General features: G+C 46.2%; 1 protein-coding gene across 7 annotated transcripts in view; it reads right to left on the bottom strand.

The window, feature by feature from the left end:
* The window catches only part of Skap1 (src kinase associated phosphoprotein 1), a 307,146-nt gene that overhangs the window by 30,048 nt on the left and 254,625 nt on the right, over positions 1 to 22,473 (bottom strand). For 6 of the 7 annotated variants that reach the window (NM_173311.2, XM_039085325.2, XM_039085324.2 and 3 more), the window contains 5 exons: positions 21,548 to 21,631; positions 17,306 to 17,430; positions 14,858 to 14,921; positions 12,568 to 12,750; positions 2,930 to 2,977 (listed from right to left, as the gene is read on the bottom strand). In NM_173311.2, coding sequence (NP_775433.2) covers positions 2,930 to 2,977; positions 12,568 to 12,750; positions 14,858 to 14,921; positions 17,306 to 17,430; positions 21,548 to 21,631 — 504 coding nt within the window. The remainder of the gene's footprint in view (positions 1 to 2,929; positions 2,978 to 12,567; positions 12,751 to 14,857; positions 14,922 to 17,305; positions 17,431 to 21,547; positions 21,632 to 22,473) is intronic. The other variant, XM_017597053.3, reaches the window with a different exon arrangement.

Raw genomic sequence — 22,473 nt, 5'->3', positions numbered from 1 at the left:
ACAGAGAGAGAGACAGAGAAAGAGAGACAGAGAAAGAGAGACAGAGAGACAGAAGGGGAGACAGAGAGATAGAGAGACAGAAGGGGAGACAGAGAGACAGAGAGCTCCATTCCAAGACTTTCTTTGGCCAGAGACTTTGAGTCTACGGTGATTTGTCTCTATAGCACGGCACACCCAAGCAAAGGAAAGTTTTATACAAACAGCCCACAGTGAATCTTGCTTTGGGCTACCCAGAAGTTTCTCCCAGGAAAGCAGGAAAATATCATCTCACCACTAAAGACCTTCAGTGTTAGATCCACTGTGGGACTGCCAAGCTGGAATTTAGAGAAAATCTGAGGTGTTGAAGAGTCACTCATTAAAGTAACCATGTTACTAACAGTCATGCTGTAAAGCGAGCTCTTTATAGATTGGAAATCAATACTACAAGGCTGTGATAGATTTTCTAGGTAACAGAATAAAATAAAAGAAATTGCATCTTACAGGGTCATTAACACTCAATAAGGATAAACTGAATTCTGTTCCTCTCTCCCTTTTCGGATAAGATCTGGAGATGGGCTTGAAAAATGTTAGCAGCTCTGTCAGCGAAAGTGCGGCATCAAGTGACAGGGTCTGCGGGGGTAGAGAAGTCCTCAGACTGTCAGGCATAGCACCTTAGGGGGAAAGGCAACTGGGACAGGCCCTTTTCCTCACAAACACATAACACCTGAGAAAAACTAGAAGCCACGAATGTACATAGCTCACCTGTGACCTAAGCATTTGCTCTGTCCCAGCCTTTTAAATGCCTTTATTCAGGCTGTTGGCCCTTCCCCCAGATCTCTGTGTTTTGTTGTTATAAAACCAAGAGATGACATTGGGAAGTTACATGTGTGTTTGCAGTTTCTATGACTCCTTTGGAGGAAAGGCACTATATAAATTCAATAAATAAATAAGTAACCACAAATAATAAAAACCACTGCCTCAGATTCTGCAGAGAGAGCGGAAAGCCCTCCTGTTTTTTAATCAGAGAGTCACCAATCATTATAACTGGTGGGAAGTACAAGCCTCGGAAACATATTTAGAGCTAGCCTATGTTAACCATACCTATTTGGGAGGCAGAATGTGTGAGGAACAAAAGACTTCTTAAAAAATTCCTAATTGAATTACACCTGTTGGGATAGCTAAAAAAATAAATCTCCTTTTACCTCCCAGATAGAACCTGAGTGGGAGGTGAGGGGAGGGGAACGCAGGGAGGGAGAAGTCTGGGAGGGAAAGCTGAACTTTGCCTGGACACTGACACTTCCGGAATGGAGTTTAATTCAATGTTGGCCACAGGAAGCTTCTAGCTACCCCACCCAAGTTGTTCATGTTGAGGGTATTTCTTCCTATGCTGGTGATAGAAGTTGGTAGAGAAAAGCCTTATTTGGGACCTGCTAGGTCAGGACAGATTTTCGGTTGGGATTCTGTATGGTAAGTAGAAAACAACAGAAGTTAGGTTTCAGGGCTGAAGAGAGAGCTCAGCCATTAGAGGATAAGGCTCACAACCAAAACTTCAGAAATGCGGTTTTAGAGGACTTAATGCCCTGGACTAATCATTAGGAGCTAATGTCCCCGGAGCTTACGCATCCCAGTGCTTTCCCTTCTGCTTTGGTATCATGGCCTCTGACTGTGCTCCCTCCTCCCAGGGAGAAGTTGGATCTTTGCAAACCTGAGTCCTTCACTAACCCTTTAAGAGTCATCTCCTGCAGGGATGTGGAAGACGGCTCAGTGGGGAAAAGCACTTGTCTAGCCAGTATGAAGAGCTAGGTTTTAATCGCCAGAGTGATTCCATCTAAATGCCAGGAGAGGTTACACATGTCCTGTGATCCCAGTGCGTCCATGGCAAGATGGGAGACAAGAGACTCCTGGGTAGCACGTCATGAGCCAGCAGGCCAGGCAAACAGTGTAGGGCCAAAACAACAAAGAGACCCTAACCGCTCCACACAAAGCAGAAGGCTAGGACCAAGACCAAGATCGTTCTCTTACGCACATGCGCGCGCGCGCGCGTACGCGCGCACGCAGGCACTCGCTTATTTCCCGCAGCAATTGGAAAGGGAAGAGAGGGTTTTCTAGATGACTATGAGTAAGAAGAAAAGTCAGAAGGGAGGGAGGTAAGAGGAGAACGAGCAAAGGGTCAGAGAAGCTGAGAGCAGGGAAGGAAACCGGTAAAGAACTCCTAAGCTTACGAATTTCATAGACTAAGAAAAAAAAAATCTGCGCATATCTAAATCACCCTTGAATCCGACTCTGCGGATAGAATGAATGTCCTTGAGGTGGCCCAAGCAACATGCAACACTCCTTCACTGACAATGAAGGAGTGAGTCCTTGGTCCACTTAAGGAGACTCCCAAGGGCATTGGACCTTAGGAGAGATGGGCTCTCTAAGAGCCTGAAGCACGGCTAACAGTCCGGGATGAATACGATGTAATTTTGTATTCAACAAACCTGTTACATATTCATTTCCAAATGTGCCTGGAATCAAACCAGCCCATCGGAGGTCAGCATTCCCCCGTCGTTCTATCCTTCACCCCAAGGCTCACTTTTCAGATCTGACACATTTCTATTCCCCTCTCGACTCGCAATCTCCCGGCCTCTCAGAGAGGAGACATTTCCATTCTCAATCCTCTGATCTCCGATGAGACAATTCCATTTTCACTGCACTGATTTAAGAAATACTGATAGGAAAAAAATAAATATCTGGTTTGGCTTCCCACCTTCTGAAGACAAATCTTGGCTAGGCTGGGACATCAGTTAAAGTGATTGGGTGTCAGCTTTTAAAGTTAAGGCACTTCTCTATCCAGTCACTATATTTTGGGCTTTTGGGGTCATGTACCAGGACCAGTAAAGACAGTGTATTCTCAAACCACATGTCCCATTGTTCCACCCAGTGTTGTGCGACCGACCGTGTCTTATACCTCGCCGCCGATGAGCGCCACATGCATCCTCTTCTAGATCATCTTCATCTGAGGGGACAAACGGTTAGGATTAGCATCCCTGTGTCGGGGGTGCCTGTCTCCGTGCTCTCTCTTTTGAGGGGGTCACCTTTCTCTGAGCTCACTGACCCCTTCTTTTTTCTCGTGATTCAAATCAGGGTCTTGCTATGGAGCCCAGGCTGGCTTTGAACTCATGATTCCCCTACTTTAGCCTCTCAAGAGCTGGGATTAGAGGCCCATGCTACCATGTCTAGTTAGGAAACTCCTTTAAGGGAAGTTTAGTTAACGCTTTCTTCTTTTTTTTCCCCTCTTTTCAATTATCTCTCACCTCCAAACGGGTCGTCCTCCCCATTCTTTTTATTGCTGGTTTTGAAACTTTCTGAAGCACATACTGTACGCAGGGGGCTGCACTAGGCGCAGGAATATGTCAACAGACGAGCATACTCAGGTTCCTGCCTGGGTGCAACTTCCAGTCCAACTCCCATTGGCTCACCAAGGGGCTTTTCCTTAGACCCGATTCTTTTTCTCAAGCCTTACTTCTCTCTTTGTGGAATTCTCGCTTGAATTTATTATCTCTAGGCAGGCATCTTCTTTGGTTTTAGTCATCCTGTGTGTGTGTGTGTGTGTGTGTGTGTGTGTGTGTGTGTGTGTGTGTGTGTGTGATTAGAAGTGGGTTTTAAGCCTTCTGTGATTAATTAGTCTTTAACATACCCATTCTTGTTCAGCTGTATCGGAGGCTGGTCATGAACATAGTTTTATGTTCCTAGTACTTGGGGCCTGTAGTTATTTTTATTTTTATTCTTTTGCTGTTTTATCCAGCCTGCCTTGTTCATTAGAGTATAGGCTCCTGAGGGCAGATGGAATGGTCTTTTAATTAATTGCTGTGGATTCCCAATGGGTTCTAAGTCAATGCTGGTGTCTAACTCCAGTCAAGTGTTTATATGACCAAAGTCACGTGGTGATGGGCCTGAGTTTCTTACCCTCATTAACCTGTTTCATCTCAGGCTTTGTATTACGTGATATAATAGGAACTGGGTCTTTATTAAGAAAGTATGAGAATTAGAGCCACATTTAATAATCCTATTTTAGGAGATAGAATTATAGTGCATGTATATATAGATATGGGGGCAGAAATAGGTTCACTGGTCTTTTTATCTCCTTTTCTTTTAGACACACAGACACACAGCCGAGACAGACAGCCGAGACAGACAGACAGACAGACAGACAGACAGACAGAGGATAGGACACAGTGAGCCATGTTTTGAGAGTCCATTACTCAGTTTTTCCTGTGCACATTTGACTTCCTCTTCCTAGGTTTTATTTCACACACTGGCCTCATTTCTCCACAGGTGGGATCTTTGAGGAGACGGCCAGAGGACAGTCTCCCTCTAGCCTGTTTTTAAAATGTCAGATTAGAGAAAGTCAATCCTAAGCTCAAAGGATAGAAGAAACAGCACAGAACATGCCAGGCTACTACAGAGCATTAAAAATACCTGAATTCGGGGTTGGGGATTTAGCTCAGTAGTAGAGCACTTGCTTAGCAAGCGCAAGGCCCTGAGTTCAGTCCCCAGCTCCGGGGGGTGGGGGGAACCTGAATTCAGAATGGGTTGTGGTAGCAGCGTTCACCGCTGATCCCACTTAGAAGGCAGAGGCAGGTGGGTCCTAGTCCAGCCTGGGCTTATGTGTAAGACCCTGTCTCAAACAAAGAAACAGTAACTACCCCCTGATTTTATGTTTATAAAAGTGATACCATTCTTCAGAAAAAATAAAAATTAAGAGTTTAACATTCTGGAAAGGCAACTCACCAGTTACCAAGATTAAAGATACGCACATTCACATGCCTGCCCTACACTCCTGTGGGAAAGGAGCCCTTTGAAGAAATCTTGTTTTAAAAAAATTGCTTACTTATGTGTATGTATGAATACATGTATGAATACATGTATGTGTACCACATACGTGCCCGGGGCTTGCAGAAGAGGACGTTGGGTCCCCTTGGACTGGAGTTAAAGACATTTGTGAGCTGCCATGTGGGTGCTGGACTTGAACTCTGGTCCTCTGGAGAAGCAGCCAGCGCTAACTTCTGAGGCAACTCTTCAGCCCTTCGAAGGATTCTTGTTTCTGTGTAAGGTCCAGCAGTAGGCTTTCCCTGTCACTGCTTGTACTGCTCCCCACCCCACCTTCAGGAACAAAGAGGAGAGGTAATGGAGGCGTGATGTCAAACGTAGGGAACAGGGCAAACGGAAGCAAGTCCCGTTCTTTTCACCCCGTCTTTCTATCGCTGTCCTCCTCGGCTCCCTTCTGCTGCTATGATGCCCTCCCTCTCCACTGTGGGGCCAGTTTTGCAGGACTGAGGGTATTACAGTGTGAGCTGGTGCATCCTCCTTGTAGAGATGCCCAATAGTCTGGATGGCAAGTGGCTCTTTTCCTGGTATCAGACAGCTCAATCACAAGGACCAATAATGTGCTGCGCTTAGGCACTTTTGCAGAGAGCGTTCATCCTACCTCTGCTGTCCGTGTGCAGCTGTCTCTTCCTCCCAAGTCTAATCAATGTAAATTGGGTCAGATCTCCGCTGTGAATTACAAATTGGATCCGAAGTTGGAGGGTCACCGTGCCTGCTCCCCCATCTCCTTCCCACCGCCATTAGATGGGAAGCTACACCAAAGATCTTTTCTAAATAAATCAGACTTTATTGTAAAACTCGGCCGCTGACGAGACATAACCTCATTAGCATTGATTTTAAAATAAATTATTGAAAGTGGCCTGCCTGCTCTTTGCATTTGTAAAAAAGGGGGGAATGTAAATGTATTTGCAATGATAAAAATGAAAACCAAAACCTGATTCCTTTATCCTTTCAGGCAATAGCACTTAATCCAGTCACGACAAAAAAAAAAAAAAAAAAAAAAAAAAGAAACAATGGGAAAAATAGAAATGGGCATTGTTCAGTCTCAGAAACAAATGACTCTCTGATTACCATTGTCACTTTGGAGTCACCTAGAGAGAAAGGAAAATGCTGGCCATTAGGTCTGGGTATGACTTGCCACCGGTGACCAGGCCCTGAAGGAATAGGTGTGAACGGGAAGCTCAGGTCCCCACTTCTGTTCTGTCTGCCTTGTCCTCTGGTGGCTGAAACTGGCCTTCCATTAAGAAGCCTTCTTACTGCTGGATGTGGCCTGTGTCTCGGGTTTGCTGCAGGACTGAGGATGGGGTCCTTTCACACAGTGGAGGTCTGAGGTTGGTGTGTGACTGAGGATGGGGTCCCTTCTTCACACAGTGGAGGACTGAGGTTGGGGTCACACAGTAGAAGAAGCCCCCTCTACAGCAGTTAACGACGAGCGCTGCTCTCAGTTCTGTCTTAGAGTGAGAGGGTCTGATACAATTGATTTTGGACCCTTCTGTGAAACCAAACTGGTGTCTCACAAGGTCCAAAGTCAAGACAATTATCATGTAACTGGGATTAAAAAAAAAAGGCTTTCTGTTTAAAAAGACGGGTGGGTGGTTAGGGAGTTAAATTTCTTATTTTTGTTACTCTGTACAAAGAAGCCTTATTTTTACTTATTAAGTGTGTGTGTGTGTGTGTGTGTGTGTGTGTGTATACATGTGCTCACATGTATCAGGGAGTATGTCAGCGGTCAGAGGATAACTTGGGAGAGTTGCTTCTCTCTTTCTACCACGTGGGTCACATGACAAGCGTCTTTACCTACTGGGGGATCTCGTTGGCCTGATGCTTTCATTTTAGAAGACCATTTTGATAAAGAAAATATTTCTTTAGGTTAAAGAGCTCATTGGACTTCTTTATAAGAGCATTATTAGGCGTTTTAGCATTACGTCCATGGAAATACATCTTCATTTAAGAGAGAATTAAAATTTATGTGCTACCTCAACTTTAAACAGTAATAGATTATAATGGTCCCGGCTCCTAACGGGGCATATGGGACCCCAATCTCACACAGGCCTTAAACAAATTAACCTCTGAAGATTACTGCCCACTTATTACATTAAATGCTCCACTTGATCCCCAAATATCTCATCTCAGTTGGGAAAACAGTTGAAGAAGATTCCGTTAACTGTGTGAACATGTGAGGGAACCATGGGGCATCACAAATGAGCATCAGTATCCGGAGAGTTGATTTCAATCAACATTCTTGGCACAGTGTCAGGGACGCTAATGAGAGGCTGAGAGGAACAGGACACTGAGTCCACCTAGGAGGGACAGCGAGGTGCTAGCTGCTTCTGACACCTGAGTGCTTTCTGATGTGCGGCTGTGGCACCCACTCCTGACGCTCGCCGCACTGATACCAGAAAGAATAACGGGAGAGGAAAAGATTCCGTCAAAAGGAGGGGAAGGCAGCTTCCCCAAACAAAAAGTGACAACAGCTTAAAGAAAATGCCCAGTGTATCAATGTGAAGCCGGATGTCAAGGTGCTCTGGCGACAGACGCAAGAGAAATACAGGGAGACTCGTGTGTAAAGGGACCGTTCAGAAGAATGGGAACGACCACTCCCTGGCATCCCCAGACAAGGCATAGTCCCCGTGTGCTACTGCTGCTCTCTAGACAACGGTAAAACATATGGAGGCTAAGAACACATTTATTCTCTGCCGTGTATTGGGTAATCTCAACTGTAACCTCACAATCCCTCCATCCTATCTGTGGTATGGCTGAGCACTCCATCTGTGCTAATACCAACATTTGGAATGTACAGAATTTAATTCTACAAATAACAACCGAGTACCTACTGACTGGGAAGAAAGACAAGAATACAAATCATCGTGGTCAGAAGCAGAGCTTACTCACAGTGGCGTCTGAGAGGGTGTCACGTCCGAGGACACAGCTGAGCAGAACGTGCAGTGCTTCACAGGCACAGACTAGAGGGCCGTGCTAGGGAGAAGAAACAGCATGGCTCCAGCCGGTCCCATGGCTGTTACTCTGAGTGTGAGGTAATAGACAGACTGACAGGCAGACAGACAGACAGGCAGACAAATAGACAGACAGGCAGGTAGGTAGGTAGGTAGGTAGGTAAGACAGAGCAAGCAGGGATGAGGAAGAAAAGAGGCCAAGAGACTAAAAGAGTCTGGGGACCGCACTGATGTGTTTTGGGCTTGGGTTTGTTTTGTATTTTTCTTTCTTTAGATCTTTAACTGTCACTGTTCTTTCTTCCTGTGTGTCGGGACAGCGATACAGGGGGAAAGATAATCCTACAGAATGTTCCATTAGATTCTAATTTAAAAAAAATTAGTAGGTACCTAGCTATACGCTTTATTATAAAGCAATTTGGTTTCTGGGTTTGTAGTAACCCTAAGGGGTGGGATGGGTGTCTTCACAGACATTTCCAGAAAGACCGATTCATCTTTTCCATTTTGCTGTTGTTTTTTGGCTTTCTGTTTTTTGGAATCTCTAGAGACTACAGCAGGATCCTGATGTCATTATAGCCACTTCAAGGCCCCAGTTACTGCTCTCCAGTGGCTCTCTCTTACTGGCTTTTAGCTTTGAGGCCCCAGACAATGCAGGACCTGATAAAAGATGTCCTTATGTGTAATTCTGAATTGTGGATCTGGGCCTGAGCTCATCTGCAGAATGATTTCAAGGAAGATAAGAAACTGATTAGAAAAATTTGTTTATTTAAAAAGATTTGTTTTTTATTTATTTGTGTGTGTGTGTGTGTGTGTGTGTGTGTGTGTGTGTGTGTGTGTGAGATGTGTATAGTATGTACAGGTTCCTGTGGTGACCAGAAGAGGGTTTCAAGATCTCTGGAACTGGAGCTGGGGTTGTGAGCTGTCCAATTTGGTTGCTGGGAACTGAACCCTGGTCTTCTGGAAGAGCAGCAAGTGCCCTTAACCACTGAGCCATCTCTCCAGCTCCAGAGCCTCCTATTTTAACATCTGGCCTTCATACTTCATTTAGGCCATTCTCTGAAGTTTAATCTACTATAGATGAAGTTCTAAAGCTCAAGGGCCCCCATACCTTCAACAGGAATCTCAGAATTCCAGTGGATACCAACTTTGAAACCATATTTTCCAGGACTAAGTTTTTTTTTTTTAATAGATTTATTCATTATGTATTCAGCATTCTGCCTGCATGTGTGTCTGCAGGCCAGAAGAGGGCACCAGGTCTCATTCTAGATGGTTGTGAGCGACCATGTGGCTGCTGGGAACTAAACTTAGACTTCTGGAAAAGCAGCCAGTGTTCTTAACTTCTGAGCCATCTCTCCACCTCCCTTCCCCCCGTAACATCCCCCCCACTGCCAAATCCGTCTCTTTTTATTTATATATTTTATGGATATGGGTGCTTTGTCTGCATGCATGTCTATCTCTAAACCAGAAGAGGGCATCAAATACTGTTATAGACTGTTGTGAGCCACTCTGTGGGAACAGGGGGTTGAACTCAGGACCTCTAGAAGGGTGGCCAGTGTCCTTAACTGCTGAGCCATTTCTCTAGCCCTGACAAACACTTTTTTCCCCCTGTGGTCTGGCTGAAAACCTTGAGTGCTCTGGTTTCTTTCCTGGGGACAAGAGTGCTAGCCATAGAGCAAATGCTAATTACCCCTCGACTAATGTGATGTCACACATTTAACTTGATTGCCCATATATTATTTTGGTTAGGAAAACTTTTTAATTGACTTGGTATATCCTGCATATTCCTCTCAGTTTTCTAGATGCCCATTTATATTACACTTGGGAAAGGAAGCCTCACTTCCACGGCTTTCCCTACAGGACAGTGAGGATTCCCATAGGCCCTACCCCAGAGGGCAGGGCCATCCCACCTGCCAACACTAAACATCCTTCCCAAAGCATGTTCACCTCTTAGAATGAAATGGACGCCATCTGACCACTGGCGAGGGTGCAGCGCTTGCACAATCTAGCGTTACTATTGGCTGTCCCTACACCCCGCACCTGGCCTCTTGGTTAAAAAAAAATAAAATAAAATAAGAGGGCCTGAGCAGAAGGTGTTCTCCATATCCATCTGTTCAGGATCTTCAAGTTCACATCTGCTTCATACACACAAAGCCGCAAGTGCCTGACTGGAGTCTTGGGTCTGGCTGGTGAGGGTGGGACCTAGCCATCCCCCAACTCTTTGAGGAAGTAATACTTCCTATTAAACAGAACCAGGCTCACGTTACCGGCGTGTGTGGAGTGCTTCTCTGCCTGTGCTAAGTGCACACGCATCACTCTCAGGCTCCTCCCCAAATCCCTCTAGGAAGCTACCTCGTCACTTTTACAAGTGGACAATCAGACAGGGCAGGGAGCTTGCTCCAGTACCCCCAGCTGGCAGGTGGTAGTACAGATCCACTCTGATTACAGCCAGCCTTGTGCCTGTTGTACCTTGCTGTCCCTCATGTGGTAGTGGCTGGCATGCAGGGGCCTTGGGAGGGGACAGGGCATGCTGGGCCCCTCACATTCCGTTTCCATTTCTTTAGGACTGTGGTGTGGCGTATGCAAAATGCACAGGGCAATTTCAGAAGCACCAATGGTGGGGTGCTAGAGAAAGTCACATGATAATGAAATGCCTATATATCTCCCCTCCCCATACTGTCTGTAGAACCCTGGTGGACAGCGGCTTTTGTTCATTGGATGCACAGGCAAGGTAGCTGGCGTCCCTCTAACCTGCAGAAAGAGATCCCACCTTCTCTAGAGTGTGGCGTCTTCAATTTCTGTGGATCGAAGATTATGTGTGAGGAGGCTGAATAAGCTCCCTGCCCTTGGGTCCACTCCTGTATATAAGCAGTGGGAGGTTTGGAGGAGTTCCCGAGACTTCAGCTGTGTGCAGGAGTTTAGGGGTCAGGATAAACTTGGTCACTCAGAGGCTAGTGGTACATTCCTTGCTTCTGACCCAGAGTAAGGGGATGGATGGCCTCAAACCCGTCCTGTTTTCTGAGGTCTGTTTCCCTTCCCTTGCCATCCCTGAGCATCAGCTTTATCCTCCCTGGCTTCTTTGGGCATTGCACACCTTTTCTTTGTACCCCAGAAGGCAGAACGGTTTGGGGAGATGTCCCCAGAGCATTCTTCCAACAGTTGGGACCTAAGGTGGAACCTCACCTGGATCTTCCCCTGAACCTGGGCTGGGGTGAGCTCTCTAGGAAGATTCTGGCCAAGCTGGGGAGTGCATCTCCTTTTAGGGAGTGTGGTGAATTAGATCCATTTCTGCACCCTGCTGTTGCAATGGCACAGGCTGTGGAGGAAGATTCTCAGAGGAGCTCTGTTTTAATGTAGCAATTTGATTCAATTTTCCACTCTATAAAATTACCCATCACTGCTCGTTGCTTCCTAACAGACACCTTCACTCTTAATTTAACAATCCTATCGAATTCTGCCAGGGAAATTGGAAAAATTTATCACCTGTGAAATTTTATTTTCCTTTGGTTGTATCTGTTTTTGTAAAACTTCATTAACGACGATGACTTGCTGAGGAAATTATCATTTTTTTTTTAACTTCAGACACAAGAAATGGCTCAACCTCAACCAAGATATCATTTGCATAATAAAACACAACACAACACAACAACAACAACAACAACAACAACAACAACAGCAAAAAGGCTGGAGACATGGAGTCTGGCAGAGGCTGGAGGAAAGGGGGGAAGGAGTGAACTCTCCTTGGTGGGGCTGTGTGGACACAGACTAGCAACTTAACTCAAAGAACAATGATGTGGCTTCTCTCTCAGGCAAGAGACAAATAGGGAATGCTGCCTACTTCAGAGGGCTGGGCCCTCCTCTTAGGGAGCCTTGAGACGGAATTATTTACTGATGATGCTTTTAGCAAGGGGCCCTGTCTTGGGGGGGGGGCTAAGTGTTAGATTCACCTTAGCTCCCAGGTTCACCTGGGATTCAGGTTTAAATTGCTATAAATTTTGGCTTAATTTGAATTTCTTAGCAGAGTACTAAACTCCTGGCAAATTTCCACAGGAGCGCTTCCTGAATGGACTTGAAGATTCAGCTCTCCCATTGTCTAAATACCTCGCAATTAAAAGGCTCAGGCTTTGGTTTTCTAGTCTGACCCCCACTGTGCTCTGCACTGTTCACCAGCTGCTGGATCCCCACCAGAAGTGGCTCCGCGGGAGCAGTGATGACTGTGCGTTTTCTGAGATGCTAGTGAGCCCGCCTTCTGAAGGAGAGGGCTCCAGAGTCAGCCTACCCTAGGAGGGGGAGAAGGGAAGCAGGGTAGGTTTATTCTTAGGGGATGAGATTTGACTCTGGGCGATAATGAGGTGTGTTCTACAGAGTTTTACTCTATCACTAAAATGGTTTGTTGACATCTGCACAATCCAGACTTTGGAAATCCTCTGTACGTTTGAGACAATGTTTTGGCCTTAGCCGTTTGCTACAGAAAATAAACCGGGGCTAGCGAGTTCACAGTAAGCCAATGAAAGCCAGAGGGAGTGGTCTCTAGCCTTTAACCTTCTTGGCGCAAGAACAAATGGCGTCACGTCACGTGGTACAGCTGACCGAAGGGATTTCATCTTGTTGCCAGAACACGGCAGAGCCACTGGGCTTCCTACGCCATCTCCATCCGACAATGGAGTTTAGATGGGGATAACTTTTGGGGCTGTTTCACTCTTCTACCAAGTCAAGAGTTTTTGCAAGTAGAGTAGCGGGAAACGGGTAGCTGGAAGGTGAAGTATCTCACCTGGTAGGACTTCGTAAACGTCCTCCTCTTTGTCCAGAGGCTCAGGCAAGGCCATGGCTCTGCCCTGGGAGCCGGACCTTGCGGAGTCAAAGCCATCAATGTCATTGTACATTTCTTCCTGTTCTTTGTCTTCCTCTTCCTCCTCCTCCTCCTCTTCGAAGGGAATGGTCAAGGAGCTAAGATCTGCCGTCGGAGCAAAGATAAGAATGAGTAAAGATAGAGAAAAAAGGCTGAGAAAGGAGGATGTGAGGGAGGAGGAGGGAGGAGAATAAAACATGTCAGGAGAAAATGAAACACTAGGTTAAGGGCTGTTATTTCTAATGCGGGCCTCGGTGGCAGGAAATCTACAGAAAAGGCCAGCCCAGCACTTCATCAGGTTTAACCCAACAACATAAATCCTCCCCGGCCATAAAACGTGGTCAGGATGAAGCAGCCCTGAAAAGTATGTGTGTGTGAACGAAAACGCAAGGTGAAGGGAAGAAAAGAGGCCAGACGAGGCACTGCCTGGGCGCTATGCTCTGCTCACCAAGCAGAAAACCGGATGGGTGAATGATGGCTCCAAGTTGGCTAGGGTGACAGAGACAGGGCAATATGGTGGAGGCTGAGCTCTCAGACGCTCATCTCCCAATGGTCTCACTGTGGAATTCAGACATATTTGTTTGTGGAGAGGGAAGAGAAAAAAAAATGGGAAAGAGCAGCAGAAGAAATAGGGGCATGGAAAGACATAACAGTGGTGTGAATGAACGGAATGGCTAACCAGCACAGTCCTTTTACGGCCTGGCTGACCTTAAAGTGGGTCACTGAGGAGAGGGCGTTCAGCCATTACAGCACTGGCGAGCACCAGGGCAGGGACAGGAGATTGGTTTCAATTCTGGTAGGGGGCTGGGAAGCTGGTTCTCTGCCTTCAGCCTGCTCCTGGAAACCCCCACCGAGGGGCCTCTGCAGGACCCAGTGAGCACACTGAGCATCCTCTGGGGAAGGGAAGGATGGAGAGACAGGAACGGTTCATTTAGAAACACAATAAAACTGTTTGGCTTGATTAGGCTTTTAATAAAGATTCCCAACAAATTTCATCTGAATTCTGGCGACTTCATAGGACGAAAGGATCAAAGGCACATTTGCGGGCTTAAACCATATGTTATTATTTTGTTTGTTTTAAAATAAAATGGAATGAATAATTTCTTCAATGTGAGATTCTGAAAGTACCACAGGGTACAGCTCAATAAAGCTGCTTTGAGTTTTATTGAGGTTCACACACTTAGGGGTATATTACACGCATAAATCCTAGGCACCTAGATGAGAGTGTACCCTGTAGCCTCACCATCAACGCTGTGTCTGCCTAGTTCCAGCCTATTATACGCGATGCTGTTGGTGCACGCAGTAGTTTGTTTTTTGTGAAAGCAGAGGTATAACTGAGTAAGAGAGGCAATTCTTGTAATTAAGGCTGGGGCGCTTTCTCCTTTTTATCCACCATAAAATCTTAAAGCAGAATAATAAACCGTGATGAGAAAGCTTGATGTTTTTAGGTGGATGTGTTTCTCCTTGAGACATGGGCCATGTATGGAGTTGGTGTTCTAGTGTCTTAGTGAGGCAGGGTCCTGCTATGATGCTGTATGAAGGTCCTTTTAGGCCAAAGCTATCTGCTTGGCCACTCTCAGGGGGAAGGTTTCCTGGCTGCTGCACCAGGCCTGCAGACTGGCCAGCAGAGGGTACTCTAAGAACAGACGTTTAACCTCTTCAGGCGGGGCTCTCGCCATCCCAAGACAAGGGACATTTTACTGTGGCTTGGGAAATGGCCATTTATTTTTAATGTTCAGTGTCCCTGACGGCCACCTAAGTGAGTTTAAAACTCAACTTTTAAACAAAAGGAAAAGAGAGAGAGAGAGAGAGAGAGAGAGAGAGAGGAAGGACTTGGATCTCAATTAAATGGTGGCTATTATGAATCACCTTTCCAGGGTAAAAGGGGTGGGGCGGGATGGGGTGGGGGAGGACAGGGACTTGAGCTAAACAGCTTACTGAACAATTCCCGAAAGATGATTGGTGGCTTGTCTACATAGTGTCAGTGGGTAAGCTATGACATCAGAGGTGACTTCCAGGTGGATGATTGCCTCATCTTTTCATTTGTACAGGAAGTCATTTGTTGTCATATTTAAAGGCCATGTGGGGTCGGTGAGAGTAGAGAGCCAGGAAAAAAAAATACACCCAGAAATCTTTAGCTTAAATTCTCAAAACACAACTTCACATGCAAGCCCACTCACATAGCATATAATTTTGAAGTGATGCCTCTTACCTTTTAACAAGAAACTTATTTGATCCACCCAGTCTCTGGCTTCAGCTGGACTAAAAGCTGTGAACTAGAGAGAAACAAGAGGATTAATGTACCCATTATTAAAGTGCCCTGCTAGATAGACTCGAAGGAGTCCGAGTTCCAGAAGAAGAGGTTCCAAGTTTCTGAGTTTCAGAATCAAGCTTGAGCTAGCTCAGGGTTCTTACTGTTCAGAAAAACACCAAAACATCTCACACAGCCGCACTGTGCCTTCAGCAATGTCACACCAGAGAGAACAGCTCTTTAAGTCCAAATGTTGATGTCCCTTGATTACTTCCTCATGAAAGATTTGTTGGAGAAAAGTTTATAGAAAGGGAAGCCAACTGGCATAGGAGCGAGATCGGAATACTACAAGGGAGGTGCCTTCGGCAGCAAGGGGATTTCTTTCTCTTTTCTTTCTTTCCTTTTTTTTTTTTTTTTTCCGGAGCTGGGGACCGAACCCAGGGCCTTGCGCTTGCTAGGCAAGCGCTCTACCACTGAGCTAAATCCCCAACCCCTTTTTTTCTTTTTTAAAGATTTTATTTATTTTGTGTATATGAGCACACTATAGCTGTCTTCAGAAGCACCAGAAAGAAGGCATCGGACCCCATTACAGATGGTTGTGAGCCACCATGTGGTTGCTGGGATTTGAACTCAGGACCTCTGAAAGAGCAGTCAGTGCTCTTAACCACTGAGCCATCTCTCCAGCCCAGGGATTTGTTTTTCAGTGCTGGATTTGTCTTTCTAGTTCTCTCCTGCTGAACTAGATCCCCTCTGCAACAGGATGTTGAAAAAAGGCTGGGAAATTACTGCTGTTTAGAGCAGGCTGTGTGTGTGTGTGTGTGTGTGTGTGTGTGTGTGTGTGTGTGTGTGTGTGTGTGTATGTGTGTGTGTGTGTGTGTGTGTGTGTGTGTGCGCGCGCGCGCGCACGAGCACGAGCTGGACTTTGGGAGAGTTGGTGGAAGGAGCTGAACCGTTCAACCACGTGAACCACGTGAGCAGGAGAACATCAGCTGCGAAGGCTTTAAGCAGGTCAGGTGGGCTGAAGAACAAACACCTTCAGGGAGCAGAGGCTCCGGCAGGAAAGCTCTGAGACTTAACAGGAAGCCACTGCCAGTTCCACCAAAGACTGGGGGTTCTTTCAGTAGCTGTGGCTAGGAAGGGTTTGAATGGGGGTGTCTGGAGACTGGAGACTAATTAGGAAGCTGTTTAAGTAGCCCGCTGGGTGAAGTGACAGGGACTTAGCTACTGTGGGATTAAATAAGGAGAGGAAGAAAGGGCCAAAGGAAGGCTCCATAGCCCAGAGGGATGGTTCGGATTCAATGGGCCAGAGATAGGCATCAAAACAGACCACATTCTGATTCCCCAAACAGAGCAGTCAAGCACTAACCCTTTGTAATATTAAAAATGAATCGACTTGGAATGAAAGAACATTTTAATTCTGTGGTCATTAGGGTTTGATAAAGGTTCATGGTACGTAAGAAATATATGTTCATGCTCTTTCTCTCTCTCTCTCTCGCACACACACACACACACACACACACACACACACACACACACACACACGCACGCACAAGCAAGTATATGTATTCTTTGTATACGTACAGAGGCCGGGGAGGGCATTGGTGCTTTCCCCTCTCACTACCCCTTTGAGGCAGAGTCTCTCCTTGAACCTTGAGCTCCTGCCTTTTGGCTGAGCTGGCACTCGGCGAGCCCCAGCCATCCTTAGGTCTCTCCCCAATGGACAGATAAGCTGTGCACGGGGCCCTGCTTGTTACGTGGGTTGTGGATTTGGACTCAGGTTTCCATCTGATTCGTCTCTCCAGCGTACTCAGAGTATCTGAAAACCACACAGTTCTATAAAGTGTTTCTAGGGACACTGGTTTGAACTCCTCACATAAAACTCTTATCTGGATAAATATTATAGTTTAATAATAAAAACAACTTAGAAACAGGCTGAGCTCATACATCTGTTGCACAATGCGAACATGGGGAAAATTTTCACTCTGTAGTTAAAGCTTGGATTTCGTGGAAGGACATCAGGATGACCAGTTGGACCAGACAGAATAAGGACTGTAGCTGAGAAATCAATCCACCACTCTCTCTCTCTCTCTCTCTCTCTCTCTCTCTCTCTCTCTCTCTCTCTGTGAAGAACTGGACTGTGGGTTGCAATAAACAAGAATCTCACCTGTGGGATGCTGAGACTGGGAAGACAGGAGAGGGGTGAAGACAAAAAAGACAAGTAAAGGTGGTATCTAGGAAGAGCATAGCAACAGAGGAGAAGGCACTGCATAGCGAAGGAAGGAGCAGGACGGCTGGTGGGGAGGAATGATCGGGTAGCACAGAGGGTGGAACCCATCATAGCACCGGCCACCGTGCCTCACATGCAGCAGCAAGGGAAATGCCAGGCTTTCGAGGATTGTGAGGTCTTACCTCATAGCTGCGCCTATCCTGGGAGGTCAGTTCAAAGCAGGAGTCTTTCTTGGAGTCTTTCCGCAGGTGAGGGGCCATCCGGACGTTGTATCCCTTAATGAGGAAGGTTCCTTTGGGCTGCTTGCCTGCAAAACAGCAAAGCTCCCTGAGTCTCCAGAGGGACACAATAGTTAAGGGAAGGCATCTTTTCTGGGAAGGGAAATAAAAAGCACCGAACAGCTGTCGCATTGTCGGGGAACCACGGTTGTGTAAGAAGGGTTATTAGGGAAGCACAGTTAGGTATTCTCAAGCCCTGGATCTCCTACCTCAGATGCTCGCCCCATCCCCTGCCCGTCAGGTGGGAATTTATGCTAGAGGAAGAATAATTCAAATGTAGCGTTGTATCTTCTTCCTAGAGATAGACTGGAAAGTACTGAGTAGTGTTGGTATCTTGAGAGGATGAGGAAGGTGACAGAGAGACAACAAATGAAGCAAAGGAGACACCACGTTGCCTGTCACTTTCATCCGGTGGGGGCAGGGTGGGAATCCCAACATTTACTCCAAAAACGAACTACAACACTGGATTCTTCCCTGTTTCCCTGAGAGAGGTTGCGTCTGATTTTGTAGCTCAGACAGAACGTTACAGAGGACAGCAATGGCAGGGTCTGGGGGATGAGGGTGCCCTCTGTCAAGTGGAGTGAATTGATAACGAATCTTTCCCTTACCTAGTTTAGTGCTGAAGATTGAACCCAGGGCCTCAGATGCCTTTGGATGATAATGAGAGAAAATAGAGGACAAACTGAGATGGGAGGTGGGGGGTGAGGTGGGTGTGTGTGGGGGGTGGAGAGGAGGAAGAGGGAGGGAGGGAAGAGAGAGGATGGAGATGGAGAAGGAGGGCTATTTGAAGGAGGTCTGGAGGGAGGGAAGAAGGATGGAGATGGAGAGAGGAGGATGAGGAGGGAGCATGGGAGGGAGGGAGAAAGACGGGAAAGGCTCTATTTTTACCTGGTTGAGCTAAAAGAAACACACAAACACTATACCTACGGAGAAAATGTCCTGGGCACAATAAGGAGTAAGTGTCGAGAGGGGAGCCATGCAACAGTTGCATTCTGACACCAGAATCTTTTTTGTTAAAGTACCCCTCCTTGTTCTTACTGGCCACTAAAATGTTTTGTTGTTTCTTTGGTCACCAGATTTTATTTCACCCTGACAGCAAAATGGTCAATAAAAGTCTCCGAGCCTCTCGCTCTCTCGCTCCCGCCTCCTCTCTCACCGTAAGACCTGAGTTCTGAATGAACACGTACAGCTTGTACCTAGAGACGCCAACACTCATCATCGTTGTCTTTTGAAGACTCATTTGTTTTTTATTTTGTGTGTATGGGTGGTTTGCTTGCCTGTGTACATTTGTGTACCATGGGCATGTCTGGTGCCTTCAGAGGCCAGAAGAGGATGTCAGATATCTCAGAACTGGAGTTACAGACGGCTATGGTATACCACATGGGTGCCAGGAACTAGGGTCCTCTGCAAGGGCAGTAAGTGCTCTTAACGGCTGAGCCCTTTCTCCAGCCCCCTGCCCTCCCTCAACTACCTATTTAAACACAAGGGAAAGGATGAATAGTTTTACAGTGGTCCAGATAGCATAGTAGTTGGAAGAATAGAATGGCTGTTGGCCTTGTAGGTCCAGAATTAAACTAATTTGCTAATTAATTAATTAGCTAGCACAGTCTCATAGCCCAGGCTAGGCTTTAACTCCCTACGTAGCTGAGGATGGCCTTGAACCCCTGACCTTCCAGATTCTACTTTCTGAGTGCTGAGGTCACAGGCATGCACCATCACACTGGTTTTAGGTAGGGCTGAGGATCAAATCCAGGGCTTGCTAGGCACACATGCCAGGCAAGCATCTACTAATTGAGCTGGACCACTAGCCAAGGTCTAGAACTTAGGGAAGAACTGGTATTTGCTCGACTTGCAACTGGGCTGGGGGTTAGAAGGACAAGGAACGTTTGTTGCTCAGTTTTCTGAGCATGCTGCAGTCAGCTCCAATGGGAAAGACTCCAAGGGATCCAAGATGGCCACAAGATAAAATCAGTGCCACTGTAGCAGGAGGAGTGGCGGAGCAAGGCAAGTGCCACAAACCAGGGGCAAATCCTAAGGGTCCCAGGTCACTAGCAAAACTGCAGCTCTTTCAGCCCTGGTTGTATCAAAGGTGCAGGGAGGCTGTTCTCGAGGCTCGGAGAATACAGTTTAGAAAGGAAGCAAGGGAAACCAATACACGCTGGAGGGCAAAGAAGCAGCTTTTTTAGTAGAGCTACCACTGGTCTCTGGACGAAGGTGGGAGAGCCCAAGGGAGCGCCTTCGAACACTTACCTCCTCTTCCTCTTGATCCCATCTGTGGGTATCCTCTCACAGGGAATTGGCCTTTGTGGCAGTTTGAATAAGAATGGTCCCATAGATTCAAGTGTTTGAATGCTTGGTCCATAGGGCGTGGCGCCATTAGGAGGTGTGGCCTTATAGTAGTGGGTGTGGCCTTGTTCTGGTCTTGTTTAAGGGAAATGTGTCACTGTGTGGGAGAGCTTTGAGGTCTCATATATGCTCAAGCTAGGCCTAGTTTGGCATTCATTTCTGCTGCCTATGGATCAAGACGTAGCCTCTCCTCCAGCACCGTATCTGCCTGCACACTGCCATGCTTCCTGCCATGATGATAATGGACTAAATCTCTCAAACTGTAAGCCAGGCCCCATTGAATGCCTTGGTGATGGTGTCTCTACACAGCAACAGAACCCTAAGACAGCATTCATTTATTATAGTAACTTTTAACTTGTATTTATTTGTGGTTCCCTCCAATTGTGTTTAAATCCTCTCTTCTCAGGAACTGAGGAAGTGTGTTCAACATGACAGGTCTTCTAGGCATAGCATGTGGTGGCTCATTAAGAAACTGCCTCTTAGTCAACGCTTGGTTGCCGCTGCTGTCATCTGGCTGAAGAGTGTCTCTTGGGTACAACCACCATTTAGATTTCAACATTCCACGGCTCTAGGGATGTCTACTGGACCACTATTTCCCAACAGTCATGAACGTACTCTTAGAGAGTTTGAACCCTAAGGTTCTATTTCTGGGCCATTGTTAATATCACTTAAATCTTTCTCAGAATTGTTATTATATTACTGTATTATTTTGTGTGTGGCTTGGGATTGGATCCAGTGCCTTGTGTTCACCAACCAGGCAAGTGCCTTGCCACTGGGCTACATCTCCAATTCTTGGCTTTGGAGACAGAGTCTTACTATGTAGCTCAGGCAAGCCTTGAACTTGGGATCCTCTTGCCTCGGCTTTCTAAGTGTTGGGATTGCAGGAGTGTTCTACCATGCCCGGAACCTTAATGCTTTTTTTTTTTTTGTTTGCTGTTGCTGTTGTATGTCTTGTTTTAATATCTTTGTGTGCATATGTGCTCTCACTTGTGCATGTATGCATGTGTGTGCAGGGATATACATGGCATGGCGTACACGCACAGAGGTCTGAGGACAGCCTTTGATGTTCCTTCTTGTCTTCCCTCTGCCTGAGGTGTGGTTTTTCACTTGCTGCTGTGTATGTCAGCCTAGTTGGTTTAAGAGTTCTGGGGGAGTCTCCTGTGTTTGCCTCCCATCTCACTGGGATTTCTTCCCCAAGATTATTTATTTTAATGCATATATTTATATTTATGTCGCTGTCATCAAACATACCAGAAGAGGGCATTGGATCCCAGTACAGATGGTTGTGAGCCACCATGTGGTTGCTGGGAATTGAACTTGGGACCTCTGGAAGAGTAGCCAGTGCTCTTAAAGGCTGAGCCATCTCTCCAGCTGTAAGAGTTCTGGGTTACAGAGCTATGTTATCACCTTTAGCTTTACACGGGTTCTGGGGGTTTGAACTCATGTCCTTGTGCTTATGCAGCACTTTGTCCACTGAGCCACTTTCCAAGCCTTTCTTTCGTGTATTTATTTTTTTCAATGAATGCTAAAAACCATTCGATAATGTGGAATGAGTCACAATAGACTATAACCCTTTGATATGTTGACCACACTTAGTGCTTAAGGAGGAAAAAAATGCTAAATTGGCCTGTGTTATCGGCAGCGGACAAGGTATTAGTTACCCAAGCCTATTTCTTTCCTAAGCATGTCTCACTATAGGTGTTAGTTAAGGGCCGTTGTCTAGAGACCTAAGTGCTTGAGAATTTACGAAGTGCTTGTATCCGGGAGTGAGATGCCGCTGTGTAAATGGAGCACACTTACTTTTCTCATTAGCATAGTAGAGGAAGAGCCCTCTGCTGATAACACACCATCGCTTCTGCCACTCCGACCCAAAGAAGCTATGATCTACACAGAGGAGTGAGAAGAGACATAAATTCAGGTAACTAGAATCGCCCAAGAGTCTGTAAAATCCAACAACACAGTCGAGTGGGTTATTGTTTTATTTCCTGGGTTAATGGACTGTAAAACCCTCCTTTCCACTCCCACAGGTTATCCCATATTGACTGAGTGGCGAGGATGAACTCCATCATAGGCCCAGGCTCTTCCTAAGGCTGCTTCTTTGTGCTTTTGTGGCTGTCTTTTTATCTAGCTCACTTTCCCTCTTTTAGGATCAAATCTTACCCTGCATTTTCCAAACTTCCTATGATATCTTTGTTTATTTCTTTTTGGAGACATAGAGTCTCACTCTCACTGGGTAATCCAGGCTGGCCTGAAACTCATGGCTGCCATCTTGTCTGAGCCTCTCAAGTGTTGGGGTTATAGGCATGCAGTACTATAGCCACTGTTGCTTTCTCTAAACAGAAATAATACTCCAGGTCCTCCAGGCCATGGCCAAGAGAAGGGTTTTCTTTTTCTTCTTCTTTTTGAGCATCTGTGGTAAACTAATTCGCCTTAGCGAATTTAATATTGAAGATTAAAACAGGGATTCTGGCCTCTGTAGTATCTATTGTAATGGAATGGCTGAAAGGGTTGAGTTGGGCATCTCTGAAATTTGGAATCAGGCTGCTTCACATGTGGAAAGACTACATCTTGACAAAAACAGTATCTTTTTTTTCTTTTTTGAGACAAGATTTCTCTATGTAGCCCTGGCTGTCCTAGAACTCACTCTGTGGACCAGGCTGGCTTTGAACCAATAGATCTACCTGTCTCTGCCTCCCAAGTGCTGGGATCAAAGGTGTGTGTGTTTC

The sequence above is a fragment of the Rattus norvegicus genome, chromosome 10, assembly GCF_036323735.1.
Source record: "Rattus norvegicus strain BN/NHsdMcwi chromosome 10, GRCr8, whole genome shotgun sequence".
NCBI lineage: Eukaryota > Metazoa > Chordata > Mammalia > Rodentia > Muridae > Rattus > Rattus norvegicus.
Note: the sequence above shows the minus strand (reverse complement) of the source record. Positions and strands in the feature narration are given on the sequence as shown.